The sequence below is a fragment of the Nelusetta ayraudi genome, unplaced genomic scaffold (genome assembly GCF_046127955.1).
Source record: "Nelusetta ayraudi isolate G7.1 ecotype Tasmania unplaced genomic scaffold, CSIRO-AGI_Nayr_v1 ptg000084l, whole genome shotgun sequence".
Taxonomy (NCBI): domain Eukaryota; kingdom Metazoa; phylum Chordata; class Actinopteri; order Tetraodontiformes; family Monacanthidae; genus Nelusetta; species Nelusetta ayraudi.
Genome location: NW_027466134.1, coordinates 5,488,114 through 5,502,500, shown reverse-complemented (window position 1 = coordinate 5,502,500; position 14,387 = coordinate 5,488,114). Strand labels below are relative to the sequence as shown.

General features: G+C 42.3%; 2 protein-coding genes and 1 pseudogene across 3 annotated transcripts in view; 1 reads left to right on the top strand and 2 right to left on the bottom strand.

The window, feature by feature from the left end:
- The window catches only part of ctns (cystinosin, lysosomal cystine transporter), an 8,344-nt gene extending 3,157 nt beyond the window's left edge, over positions 1 to 5,187 (bottom strand). The window contains exons 1-7 of the mRNA XM_076045168.1: positions 5,079 to 5,187; positions 3,660 to 3,768; positions 3,438 to 3,516; positions 1,949 to 2,036; positions 1,528 to 1,631; positions 810 to 947; positions 1 to 82 (exon numbers count right to left, since the gene is read on the bottom strand). The exon at positions 1 to 82 is cut by the window's left edge and continues 18 nt beyond it. Of these exons, the coding sequence (XP_075901283.1) occupies positions 1 to 82; positions 810 to 947; positions 1,528 to 1,631; positions 1,949 to 2,036; positions 3,438 to 3,516; positions 3,660 to 3,741 (573 nt within the window). The 5' untranslated portion in view covers positions 3,742 to 3,768; positions 5,079 to 5,187. The remainder of the gene's footprint in view (positions 83 to 809; positions 948 to 1,527; positions 1,632 to 1,948; positions 2,037 to 3,437; positions 3,517 to 3,659; positions 3,769 to 5,078) is intronic.
- Positions 5,188 to 6,196: 1,009 nt separating this feature from the next.
- On the bottom strand, positions 6,197 to 10,614 carry commd2 (COMM domain containing 2). Of its 2 annotated transcripts, XM_076045499.1 has the most exons (6): positions 10,235 to 10,607; positions 9,547 to 9,624; positions 8,953 to 9,035; positions 8,234 to 8,308; positions 7,595 to 7,693; positions 6,197 to 6,894 (listed from the first exon to the last, which is right to left on the bottom strand). In XM_076045499.1, the coding sequence occupies exons 1-6, from the start codon at positions 10,299 to 10,301 to the stop codon at positions 6,697 to 6,699; spliced, it is 600 nt and encodes a 199-aa protein (XP_075901614.1). In that variant the 5' UTR covers positions 10,302 to 10,607; the 3' UTR covers positions 6,197 to 6,696. The 2 variants fall into 2 exon arrangements, with proteins under 2 accessions (XP_075901614.1, XP_075901615.1); XM_076045500.1 differs by lacking the exon at positions 8,234 to 8,308 and having other exon boundaries at positions 10,235 to 10,614.
- An 834-nt stretch (positions 10,615 to 11,448) lies between these two features.
- Positions 11,449 to 14,386, top strand: LOC142900998 (NLR family CARD domain-containing protein 3-like; annotated as a pseudogene).
- The last annotated feature ends 1 nt before the right edge of the window (position 14,387 follows it).

The window sequence follows — 14,387 nt, the reverse complement described above, 5'->3', positions numbered from 1 at the left end:
GAACATCCCGATGTTGAAGACGCTGTACGCGATGAATCCGGTCAGGTTCAGAGCCAAGAAGTCCAGGTTCAGACCTACAACACTGACATTCAATCGTGTCAGCGTCAGAGTTTTTGTTTAGAATTTTGGACATCGGACCTGTATATGTATACACACACACACACACACATATATATATATATATATGTATATATATGTATATATATATATATATATATATATATATATATATATATATATATATATATGTATATATATATATATATATATATATATGTATATGTATATATATGTATATATATATATATATATATATATATATATATATATATATATATTTATATATACATATACATACATATATATATATATATATAGACCAGGCATGGGCAAACTATGTCCCGGGGGTCCATATGTGGCCCGTTAAGCTTTCTAACCCGGCCCGGTGAACTTGAAGAAACGATATTAAGAGGAAGTCAGTCATAAAGTGGCTGAATTTCATGTTTGTGTCAATTTCTCTGAGTTTTCAGAGTCATTTCAATAAAGAGCTCGACACTGCGACACTGATTTGGTTGGAAGACTTTTGTTGATTTTCAATTGACATTTTCAATTGGTCATGATATGACATGGTATTCTCAAAGAGCCAATAGGAACTCCCCATTCAGCTCTCCTTGATTTCAGTTGTGTCAGTTACATTTTGTCAGTGTTGTCGTCTAACTTGTCCACGAGAAAGGTGTGAGTCCTGCTCAGAGTCTCTGTCAATAAAGTTATGATTGAACTAAAAAAAAACACAGGATGCAAAAATGTACCTTTTCCTTCTGCAGTTTTCCAAGACTTGAGGATAGAAGGACACAGACCAGAGTAGAAAGTAGGCCCAGCCAATGACCTGACTGAGTATTGCCAGGCTGTTGCTGCGGATGACCATGAAGCGGATCCGGGCAGACAAACTGTAAATAAAATCAATTAGACAATATTTAAAACATATGATAATAATAATAATAATAATAATAATAATAATAATAATAATAATAATAATAATAATAATGACAACAAAAACAACTATTATTATTATTGTTATTATTATTGATCATAATGTGTATTATTACAGTATGTATAGTAATAATAATAATAATAATAATAATAATAATAATACTAATAATAACAATAATAATAATATCTCATGGAGCTTAAAGTTCCAAGCATGTTCTGATCAATAGAACTGCACGGCAACGTTGACTTCAGACAGAAACCTCACAGTAGGCACATCACTGTCGACGTTTATAAATCATCATAATCAAGGAAAAATGGATGAAAAACGCGTAGCAGCAATTTGAATGTATCAAAGCCAAACACATTGCAAGCGAGCACGAGTTTTATAGAATTGCTGCTGCGAGATGTGAGATCTGTTGACTCGTATTTTCAACAAACGGTTTGCTTCATTGTTTCTTATTGAGTGACTGGCAGTGGAGCCCAGAGGACACACGGCAGTTCACTGACTGCTTGACTGCCTGTGACTCAGCCACCTACCTCTGGAAGTCGGAGTTGTTGCTGACTAAGTATGTGGTCACCTGACCCACAGTGTGAGAGGTCACATTGAACGCCACTGACGCTGAGTCCACAGGAAGCAATACCTTAGAGAGACACACACACACGCGCGCACGCACGCACGCACACACACACACGCAAACACACACACACACACACACACACACACACACACACACACACACACACACACACACACACACACACACACACACTTTAAAATCCCTCATTTAAAGGAAAAGTGCCCAAAGCTCGAAAGTCCCGAAGCTACGACCCAATCACAACAGCCACACGACCCACTTCAGGGTCCCGAGCCACCGGTTGAGAGACACTGCTCTGACATACATGTGTCAGATATGGACCTGGTCAGGTCTACGGGGGTTCGGGGACTCGTGTGTCCTACCTGCTGAGGCACAGTGATGATAGAGGAGTAGTTCTTGGAGCTGTAGGTCACGTTAAGGTGCATTAGAGTGGCTTGGTCCACTGGAGCACTGCAAGTAGACAGAGTGACACAGGAATGTTGCATCTTGACTGCTGCTTTGATTAAAGATACAGACCCAGGGACAGAAATACAATAAATTGCAGTGTCTCGCTTGAGCTTGAGCTTATTTTCATTTTGCAGTTATCTTGCAGGTGCTGCCCGAAAAATGAGAACATCCAGTAAGAGTTGTTTTAAGATGAAAGCAACGCATTTTATTGAGCCATTCCACGCAAATTGACATCTCAAGCAGTTCCTTGTTGTAACTTTGCTGATTAAGATTTTCAGCTTATTAAAACCACAAACCTACAAACTCAGAAAATTATTATAAAATTTGAGTTGTTTTTTTTAAGCTGCAAGACCTGATCAGCAAAATGCAAAGAAATAAAAACTTGAAATATATTGATTTGCATATTATTCCTTTATATAATATGTCACATTCACCTTTTAAGTTGAATTGCAGAAATACTACAACCTTTTCAGGACAGACTCATTGTCTGGGTAGTACCTGTACTTTAGTACGACCGTCCTTACACCACAATTCACTGGACCCTTGTCAACAGAGACTACTTCAGATAACACATAGTTTTTTATTATTATTAATAAACAGGTGTGAAGGGAGGGGAGTTCCATCAAACAGCAGAGAACGGGATTGTGCCGAGCAGTTTCCAGACGTCTAGCAGGAAGGTTCAGGCAAGCCAATGTGCAGAGACAGCACTATGGCTATGTGTTTCTGAGTTTTCCAATACTCCTTGCATTGATCCCTGAAACTAATCTTAAACCTATAGTGAGGAGTCACGAGGAGCTGGTTTGTGTGATGGAACCACTTCTTCATTGGAAGCACTTGTTTCAACAGTAGAGCGCACGTGTACCTCAGGAATGTATTTTTTTTTGTCATTTTAGGATTGATTTGATTTTTTTTTTTGAAAGAAAACCAGAAAACAGCTTCAATATTCCCAGCACTGTCTTTGAAATGGTGTTATTTTCGACACCCAGCATAATTTTTCTATTATTATTGTTGTTATTATTATTATTATTATTATTATCTTTTTTTTCTAGAAATCCTCTGCAAAACAAAAGATTTTTCTGTTTCCAGTTTTGGCTGCTTTACAAACAGTGTCGATCTTGTCAATGCAACTTCCTGTCTTTGTCTTCATCAAAAACAAAATACTTCCAAACATTACATTTTAAATACTGGTGTCCAGATATACCTTTATTTTGCTATACGGATATCCATCCAGTATGATATCAGCAGGAATAAAACTTAATTTAGGAAATGAGGTCTTGTCGCACGTGGGCCCCTCGTTAACTAACTTAACTTGACCTCCCTCGTGAACTTTAGGAAGAATTGTTTTAACATGGACTCCTAAGAACAAAGCCTGCAGCGTCACTGGAATCGGCTGTGGTTGGTTACCTGCAAGTGATGTTGACGTCGGCACCGGAGAACTGCTCCAGTGTGACAGAATCAGGGACTGAAAAAGAGACGCTGGACTCTGAAAGAAACAACACAGTTTGCCATCAGAAAGAAAAACAGGTTTGGCATCATTATGACAAAATTGACCTTTTTTTTTCTTCTTTTTTCTTTTTTTTTTTTTTTTTGATAATTTAGAACAATATAAATATCATTGTAAGTAACCTGAGACCCTGCTGAGGGAGAGCAGCCACAGCAGCAGAAGGGAAGCGGGTGGGAACCCTGCGTGGAGGCCTGGACCGAACATTTCAGCACTTGGGAGTGGACAGCAAGTCTGCAGAGATAAGACACAAAAGGCTTTATGTGATGATAACATTGTGATTAGGTTGAAACCACACATTATTGAACACAGGCTGCAGGGGTGGGGGGGGGGGGGGGGGGGGGTGAGAAAGCCACTCTGTAAACACTGTAAACCTGACTATGGGTGAGTGGAAGGGACAAAAGGGTCAAAGTATTGGACTGGTGGGGCCACAGTGGGGTCTACAGTGAGCCAGAGGGGGGTAGCGGAGCAGCAGCAGATGGATGCAGTGTTGTGGTGAGGAAGCAATGCATCATGGGATGTTATGGAGAAAACATGTTGCTGTAATGTCAATGGGAAATGAAGCAAAGCAAAGTTGCAACCAAATCAGTGTCTGTGAAGGCCCACCAGGGGGTTTAGCTCTTAGAACCATCCAGAACCGTCCAGAACCACCCCTGGACCACCAGGAGGTTTAACACTGTATTGAAATGACTCCTAACACAGTGAAAAAATTAATGGATTACAGCTATTTCATAGCTTACCTTCCATTAAAATAATTTTTTCAAGTTCAGCGGACCGGATCAAAAAGCTTAACGGGCCGCAGAAGGCCTCCGGACCGTAGTTTGCCCCAATAAACATGCCTTGACCTTGAATAAAACTGGACAAGTGTGTGAATGTACCTCTTAACTTTCCGATGATGATTGTGTAAAATAACAGCTTCACTTTCTGCAAACAACTGACAAAAAGGATCTTGAAGTTTTCCACTGTATTCTAATTTCTGAGACGTACCCGTGTGTATGTTGCGCGTCCTAGAAAAACACTCTTTAAATGAATACATTGAGGCCATTTCATTGATTTTTGTGGCTTCTTAGGAAATGGTTTGGATTTCAAAACAGGAGAAATTGTTGATTTTGCTTCATTCGACCATTTATTTTTTTATGGCATTTGAAATGGGTAGTTCAACTACGAATAACGAATATATACATTAAAAATACACAATCTTCGACCCATTACGCAAAATCATACTGGAAAAGTATAGTTTACAATAACTGTTACGTAAATTTAAGGCGTGAATTCCACACTAGAAATAACAATAATGATGACAAACGAGATGAACGTCTTCATGTCGTCAGAAAATAACGAGTTGGAACATTTTTTAACGCCGGTCATACGACACCAGTCACGTGACATCGCTGTTGGCAACTGAAGCGGACCAATGTTTTGGTTTTTCCATGATGTGTTCCAGCTGTCTGCCTCACAAAGGACACTGGGCGGTAGCACAATCCCTGTACAGACATGTATCCATGTACACGTGTTCGAAAAGCGGAAATAAGTTCAGAACTTACAGAAAAAAAGAACTTCGCAGCACCAAAGAACGACGTCAGCGGCACCGAGCTGGTGAACTTAAACTACTTCTTCCTCCTCGTCCAGACCATATTTCGAGGTTTGAGGCGGACTCCGCCTACTTCCGGGTTACGTCACATACATACATATAAAAAAAACAAAAACAAAACTACGGGTTCCGAGTTTGGTCAAATGTCAGTGCACGTTTATAATTCGACTGATCGTGATAAGTCCACGTTATATCGTAAAACCATCACGTTATTTGGAGACACACACACACACACACACACGTACACGTGTGTATATGTATATATTTATATAAATATATATATGTATACACACACACACACACACACACATATATATATATATATATATATATATATATATATATATATGTATACACACACACATATATATATATATATGTATATATATACATATATATATATATATATATATTTATATATATACACACACACACACATATATATGTATCTATATCTATATCTATATCTATAAATATATATATATATATATATATATATATATATATATATATATATATATATATATATATGTATATATCTATATATATATGTATATATATATAATATGCATTTAAAAAGTCTTAATAAAACATATTAGTAGGCTACATAGGAACAAGCAACCATTCGCATCACATACACACCTATGGACATATTATTATATTATATTATTATTATATATTCATTTTGGAGTGTGGGAGGAAGCCGGAGAACCCGGAGAGAAGCCAGCAGGCACTGGGAGAACCTGGAGAACCCGGAGAGTAGCCAGCAGGCACTGGGAGAACCTGGAGAGAAGCCAGCTGACACTGGGAGAACCTGGAGAACCCGGAGAGAACCCAGCAAACACTGGGAGATCATGCAAACTCCACACAGAAAGGTCCCAGACCCGGAATCAAACCCGCAACCCTCTTGACCACGACCATACGAGACCGTCTCAACAAACCACAGCTCTCTCTTCTGGTACTGAAAAAAAAAGATATTTTGCAACCCCAAACTTTCTCTCACTGGTCTCAACGGACTTGTTGGTTGTTCTGGATCAAAATATTCCAATCCAAAAATAAAACAAGTGAGATAAAAAAATGTCATTTTTATTTTACTACAGGGTAGAAAATGTTTTCATGATATATTTTTCTACAGATTACAGTTTGATACCGGACCAGAGCACGTATACATGATTAGTAAACCTTCTTCTTTAGAAACGTACAGTATTGAAACTCACAGTTTACACACGTGGACGCTAAAGACAGCCGTAAGACGATGATAAGTTAACATGAACAGCAGCAAGCTCTGGAGTAACCAACAGGTTGCACCGACACGTTGGAAAAACACAAGCGTGACATAAAGCAACACACACTGAGAAAAATCATTATTGGTCGACGCTTGGTTCAACCTCTTCTTCGCGACACGATAATCAGTTGCATCTTGAGTCGTTTGTGTAAAATAGAACGAAGCAAAGAAAAGTTTCCCCAAGATACCCGACGAGCGAGCACTGATTAGCAGGAGCGTCATCAATTACAATGGTTTCAGTTTTCCCACACACAAGGGAAGTGTGAAGGCCACAGCCGCCGTACGCTCATTTGATGTTTCGTAAGACGCGGCGCGTGGCGCTGCTCTTCAAGGTGGCCAGTGCCGCTTCCAGGGAGGAGATGAGGTGGAGGAGGGTCCCGGCGTCAGTCTGCAGGACCACGCTGCTGCGGTCAAACCCCCCCGCGAGCACCAGGTGCATCGTCAGCGACGGGCAGACCTGGTGATGGACTGAACGGGTTGCCAGCTGACGCGCAGGCGGAGTCAGGAGTCAGGGAGACACAGAAGCAGAGGCAGAGACACAAGACCAGTCACACATTCAACACCGGACTTTGTAAAAAAAATGCAGGTTGACATCAGTGAATCCGAAACCTCGACTCGTGAGTTCCCTCTGGGAGTGAGTGGCTGCACTCTAATGTTGGCCCGAAGGAGAATCGAGCATGTTAAAAATAAATAAAAATACAGCAAAAATATCTAAAGATACTCAAAGAAAACGAGACAATCAATCAAAACTTCATCAATCTCAGACTTCTCTTCACATCTGTACTAACAGAGCATTCAGTTTTATCACAGAGTGCCTCTCTATCAGTCTGAGGCTTCATTTCTATAAGTTAATAACGCCTGGACACATTCCCACTGGTGGCAGTGGGGTTTTCCAAGGCTGGAGAATCTCAGAAGGACATTCATAAAAACACAAAAAAGCCAACACGTGTGGACAAACAGACACATGGTCCCCCGACATGATCATTAGCAATGATGGACAAATATTTCATTATTTTATTTGTCAGTTGTTTAGAAATCAACCTGTTTTTTGTTTTTTTTTAACACGCAACATCGTTCATTGTCATTTTATCCACATAATATATTCTGAAATGTTTAAAACACACACACACACACACACACACACACACACACACACACACACACACACACACACACACACACACCTGCACGTCCAGTCTCCACTCCAGGTTGTGGTAGGCAGGAACGTCAGGCGACAGCAGACTCAGCATCCGGCGGATTTGACTCTGGTGCTGCAGGTAGAGCTGAAAGAAAAAAAGTCCCATCGTTGAGCTGGAAAGCACAGAATGGACATCGTGTATCATCAAGGTCCGTGTTGCACAGCAGCCGTGGTGCCCCCCAAGCAGAACTAGCCAGCTAGTTGGACAATATAAACTTGTTTTTCAGAGTGGAAATGAGAAGCATGCATACATGCACATGTATGTACACCAGCAGTCAAGAGTTGGGACACACAATGTAGTGTCTTTTCTTATTGACATTGCAGTTTCTCACTGAAGGCATCAAAACTATGGATGAACACACAGGGAATCATGGAGGAAAACAATAAAAGAGTCAAATAACTCAAACACATTTTATTTTGAAAATCTTCCAAATAGCCTCCTTTCATAAAAAGCATCTTTAGAGTTATTGAAGGTGTTTTCCTTTGCTGCATTATGAGATATATCTCGCTCATATATTTGATGTCTTCAGTGTCTCTCTGCAGTGTAGAGAGTTGCCCGAGCAGGTGAGTCCAAACGTGTGACTGCTAGTGTGCATTGTTCATATTCATCGACAGCTGTAGTTACCTGCAAGAGGATCTGGTTCACTTCTTCTCCAAACTTCAACACCAGCACTGAGTCCATGAAGTCTGCTTCAGAGATCTAAAAGCAAAACACCCACAAATCCCATTATTCCAGTGCTTGGCCTGAACCATGGACAGAATGCATATGCATATTCTGGTTCCCCAAAAAGACTGATGGCAATATGAAAGCTGAACAACTAGGACCTGTCAGGACGCCAGAGCTGGTTGCAAAGGGGCTAAAAGTGAAGGTGGCAAAGTCACTGCGGACAAGGACATTAAAAACTCGGTATTGATGCAGCAATAAGTCAGTTATTATCTCAGAGTTTAGTGTTTGCCGAACCTTTGTGGCCGCTGCACGGTTAGAAATCAATTAACTGCACTTGTGCAGCCTCTAAAACAATGCCTGGCACACAAACGGTGATACTTGAAGGTCACGTCTTGGCTGGTTTGGTTGCCTTTTTCATTTGTAGTGTCACTGCTGTAGAAACACACAGTAGTGGGGGAAAAAAAGCTTAAGGCCACCATTACAGTTTCACTGAATCCAAACTGCTGTCAATAATTATTTACCAAAGAACTTTTGGCTGCATCGGAAGCACAGAAAACAAAGTGAAAGTGCGACAGCGTTGCCGGTGGTGTTTCTCTCTCAAACATGCAGTTCTGAACTGGACGCAGCAGTGAGCGTGGCTGAGTGTTGGTGCACCTGGAGACTTGAGGCGGACTCACCATGCACTTGGAGCTCTCCGTCATCAAATACATCAAGCCCTCCACCCCACGCTGCACCGCCTCCACCGAAGCTCCCAGTTTCCCTGCAAGACAACACCATGGCCTGACTCAACAGTGCTTCTGGTGGTGGTGGTCGACTCAACTGTCCAAGCACCACAACTGAACTGATCCTCAACAAACAGCCACTCAAGAGGACGGACGGCACTCAGTGCCATACATGGACCGCCTGTGTCTGTCTGCTGAAATCAAACAATCTAAGACAGGAATCGAAATAAAGAAGAAGAAGAAAGACTTCCAGCAAGCAATATTAGTCGACCTCTGTGTAATCTTTAATGAATTAATCTTTAATTCAAATTTGCTTTATGTTGTTTTACTTAATTTGTTTTCTATTAAACTTTTTTTTGTTATTGTGAACTTCCCAAAATTCATTATTATTATATTTTTTCTCTTGAAGAATGTTCCGGGATCAATAAACTCCCAAAAGCTTGACTCCTGTGTGCATCTCACTTGAAGAGGAAAACACACACAACGCAGAAATACGACCGCTACAACTGTAAAGCTGAGTGAGGAGGAAGTAGGTGGTGGAGGTCTTACTCGCCGCTCCTTCATAGATCTTGGGACTGGTTCCTTTCTTGAGGAACTCCAGCGCGATGCGACAGAACTCTGAGGCCACTGAGGACAAAAAAAAAAGTACCCACCCAACCAACCAACCCACAAAGATTTGTGTTTAGTTTACAATGCACAAAATATGATCAAGTTGCATTCATATTTAGAGTATAACTGAGCTTGAAATACGTCATTTATAAATGTAATACATGTCAATTTGTCAGTTTTAATGCAAGAAAATAACGTTCAGACGTTCAGCTTTTACAAAAAGATCTGACAGGTGTTTAGTTTTAAAATAAAAGACTCCACAGGAGGGAATTTGGGCGGTTCGGTTCTAAATGACAGCAGAAAAGACAACAAACATCAACAACATCAACATCAACAACAACAACAACAACAACAACAACAACAACAACAACAACAACAACAACAACAACAACAACAACAACTCATTCAAAACAGAGCCGACAGAAAACTAAACAACGTGGACCTTTTAGGACCTTGGAGTCGCCACTGTCAGACAGACAATAAAGTAGCATTCATGTCTTCACTGTAGTGACGACATGAGTGGCATCTTGTCCCAGTCCGAATAATAACGAGCTGACAATCAGCGGAGAGTCACGAGAAAAGCAGCTGAGTGCAGCTGTCATGGAGGGAGAAGCAGTCTGAGCGCTACCTGCGGCATCGACCTTCGGCAGGAAGGACAGATGCTCCTTGTGGTCTTCAGACAGAACCAGCAGCATCCTTTCAAACACTCTGACAACCTGACTGTCGAGATAGGACCGTACCGAAAGACATACAACTCAGTCAGTACGGCGGCGGACCTGCTGGTTGGAGGCGAACTCCGCCTACTTCCTGGTTTCGTCATTTCTAGGAGCTACGGTATCCGAGTTGAGACAAATGTCATTGCACGTATCTACCGCTTCAGCGTGGCATCATAGTACTGCAGTACACCTGTTGTGTTTTCCACAGTTTCAAACCATTCATAAATGTTATATGATGATCTTAGCATTATAGCTGACTATATATTAGGTGGAGTGATATCGTTAATCAAACCAGTGTTGTAACATATTGATAGAATAGAATAGAATAGACTTCAACTTTATTGTCATTGCACATGTCACAGGTACAGAGCAACAAAATGTAGTTTGCATCCATCCAGAAGTGCTTAGCAAGTATAACTGTTTTTACAAATGTACGCAGTAAGAAGGATTATATACATTGTTATATCAGGAGTATGTAACATTGTTATGAATATGCTATAAGTATAAGTATGTACGGCCAGATTATACATATGGTTATAAATATGAAGGCTATAAACAGACTATAAATATAAGTATATGACAGATAAATACAATATGTTATAAATATAAGTATATGGTAGATAACGTATGCAGTAGTGAAATGTTGGATGTATTTACAGTAGTGCAGTGGGAGTTGGCAGGTTTCAAGTTAGCTGTACAGATGTCAGATGGCCCAGAGGGCAGGCGGGTGAAGAGTCCGTGTGCTGGGTGACTGAAGTCTTTGATGATCTTCTCAGCCCTTTTCAGACACCGCTTCCTGTAGATGTCCTCTATGGCAGGAAGTGGTGCTCCTCCAGCCATGAGCTGGGCGGCTTTCACCACCCTCTGCAACGCCTTTCTTTCCAAGGCAGAGCAGTTCCCGTACCAGACTGTGATGCAGTTGGTCAGGATGCTCTGGATTGTGCAGCGGTAGAAGTTCACCAGGATGTCTGAGGACAGGTGGTTCTTCCTCAGAGTCCTCAGGAAGAAGAGGCACTGGTGAGCCTTCTTGACCAGCTTGGAGCAGCAGGTCGTCCAGTGGAGATCCTCGGAGGTGTGGACTCCCAGGAACTTGAAGCTGTTCACACGTTCCACCGTCGTCCCCTTGATGACGCCAGTGGAGCAAGAGGAGGACAGAGCAACGTCTCCATGGTCCAGTGGGGTGTCTCTGAAGAGTGACTGCTCCATGAGTCGACTTATAGACTTCAGTAATGAACCTGGAGCCTCTGGAACACAGTAAGAAACCAGGCTACCTGTATTATATGATGATTAGACAGACACTATTAGTCAGATTTAAAAAGCTATGAATAAAAAAAAAACAAACAAACAAACAAAAAAAACAACTTTAACCTGACCAGAAGGCTGAAACAAACTTGATGGGAAAATCGTTTTTATTTGCAGAGTTGTTTCCAAGACACAGAGTCTGAAGTCTCCAGGGTCCAGTGTGGTGTCTCTGAAGAGTGATTGGTCTATGGGTCACCCTATGACCTTCAGTAATGAACGTGGAGCCTCTGGAAGACAGTAAGAAAACTAATGTCCTTGTTTCTCAGTCTAATTCTAGGTTTATTTGACAGTGATAAATTCCTCAGAAGGTGAAAAGGTGTCAGATGTTGTGGTCAGTGGTCAAGAGAAGAGAATCTTTGACATGGTCACATTCATCATGTTGAAATGCAGCAAAGCCCTTCTGAGACTGAACTTTATGCAGTGGCAGGAATGTTTGATGCTCTGTCTGTGACTCCACTGTCTCTGTCTGCTGAGAAATAAAGGGCCAGTTCCACAGAGCCACTGCTCAACCAGAGCCCACCAGGTGTCAACCACACCTGATAGAAAATATACATTTGATAGATGAATATGTCATCTAATAATATATGAGATGATGTGACAAGAGCAGCCTAGAAAACAGCTACAAATGGATTATAGGCGCAACGTCTTGGTTGAAAGTATAGTCATTAATGGTTGCACTTTATTCTTTGTGGCTCAAATTGTTTGATTGTGAAGCTGCATGAAGGGATTGAATTTAGAAAAGAGAGCAAAAGACAAGAAGTGATTTGTGAAGAGCCCACTAGGAGGCCAGCAGGCTGTCAGTTAGTGTTGATGGAGACAATGATTCCATCCAACGAATGATGGTGTCAGAAAAACAGGCGACAAGTGATGGACACCAACAACTGATCCAATCAGTCAAAGCCAAAGTGTCTCCAGAGGAAGACAGAGGGGAGTCCTGGTGGTGAGGAGCAGCAGCAGCAGCAGCAGTCGTCGTCCTCTGCTGTGTCTCAGGGTGGAGCAGGATTTCAAACTACCAACCACCCTGTCAGGACGTCTCACAGTAAGAGTGTCCACCTGCACATCATCTCACTGTCACTGCAGAGGGACTATAGACTGACTGCAAACACAGTCACTCATGGAGCTTTATTGACACAATTACAATCTTGAATTAAAATGACAATTCTGGCCTCATGGCAACTTCATTGTTTCTTCTCCAACCTTTTCTCTGCTTCAGTTGCTGATGGTCTGCAGGAGCTTCTCCAGCAGCAGAAGATCAGTCTGGAGAGGAGATGTGAATGTGTGACTGAAGGTGACGAAGCAGGAAGTCAAACCCTCCTCAACAGCATCTACACCGAGGTCTACACCACTGAGGCACTGAGTGAGGAGGTCAACAGACAGCATGAGGTCAGGCAGCTGGAGACCAAGAAGACCAAGAAGACCAAGAGGAGCCTCCACGACCGTCCAATCAGGTGCAGCCAGATCTTTGAAGCCTCACCTGAGCAGCAGGGACTCCAAGGAACCAGGACCTTCATCTGGTGCTTCCTCTCTCATTCAGGGAGCTCAACTTGGTCAAAGAGCAGCACTACAGTCTTCTGAAGCTGCTCCATGTTTTCCATCCAACGTTAGAGAAGCTCACAGCAGAGCAGCTGCATGTCTGCAAACTTCTCTTCATCTTGGACGGCCTGGATGAAAGCAGACTGGCTCTGGACTTTGAGAAGAACCAGGTGGTGACTGACGTCACTCAGAAGAAGTCAGTCAGTGTCCTGCTAACAAACCTGATCAGAGGAGATCTGCTTCCCTCGGCTCTGCTGTGGATAACTTCCAGACCTGCAGCAGCCAATCAGATCCCTCCGTCATGTGTGGACAGGCTGACAGAAGTACGAGGCTTCACCGATGACCAGAAGGAGGAGTATTTCAGGAGGAGGTTCAGAGATAGAGGAGATGTGTCCAGCAGGATCATCTCCCACATCAAGGCCTCCAGGAGCCTCCACATCATGTGTCAGATCCCGGTCTTCTGCTGGATCACTGCCACAGTTCTGGAGAGCATGTTGAGCTCAGAGCAGAGAGGAGAGCTGCCCAAGACCCTGACTGACATGTACTCACACTTCCTGCTGGTCCAGACCAAGAGGAAGCAGCACAAGTATGGAGGAGGTCCACAGGAGCTGACGGAGGCTGACAGGGAGCTTCTTCTGAGGCTGGGCCAGCTGGCATTTGAACATCTGGAGAGTGGAAACATCATGTTCTACAGTGAAGACCTGGAGAAGTGTGGACTCAGTGTGACTGACGCCTCTGTGTACTCAGGAGTTTGTACAGAGATCTTCAGAAGAGAGAGTGTGATCTTCCACAAAACCGTCTACTGCTTCGTTCATCTGAGCGTCCAGGAGTTTCTGGCTGCAGTCTACAGCTTCCACTGTTACACCAACAAGAAGGACCAGGTTGTTCAGGATTTCCTGAAAAATGTAAAATCAAAGCCATTAGATAAAATGTCAAACCTGTTTAGAAAAGACCGAACCTTGGACACCTTTCTGAAGAGGATGATGGAGAAATCCTTGAAGAGTCCAAACGGTCACCTGGACTTGTTTGTTCGCTTTCTCCATGGACTCAGTCTGGAATCCAACCAGAGACTCTTAGGAGGCCTGCTGGGCCTCATTGACAACCATCCAGGAACCTTACAGAAGGTCATCAACAACCTGAAGGAGATGAACACTGGTGATGTTTCTCCTGACAGAAGCATCAACATCTTCCACTGTCTGCTGGAGGTGAAGGATCAGTCAGTGCATTAGG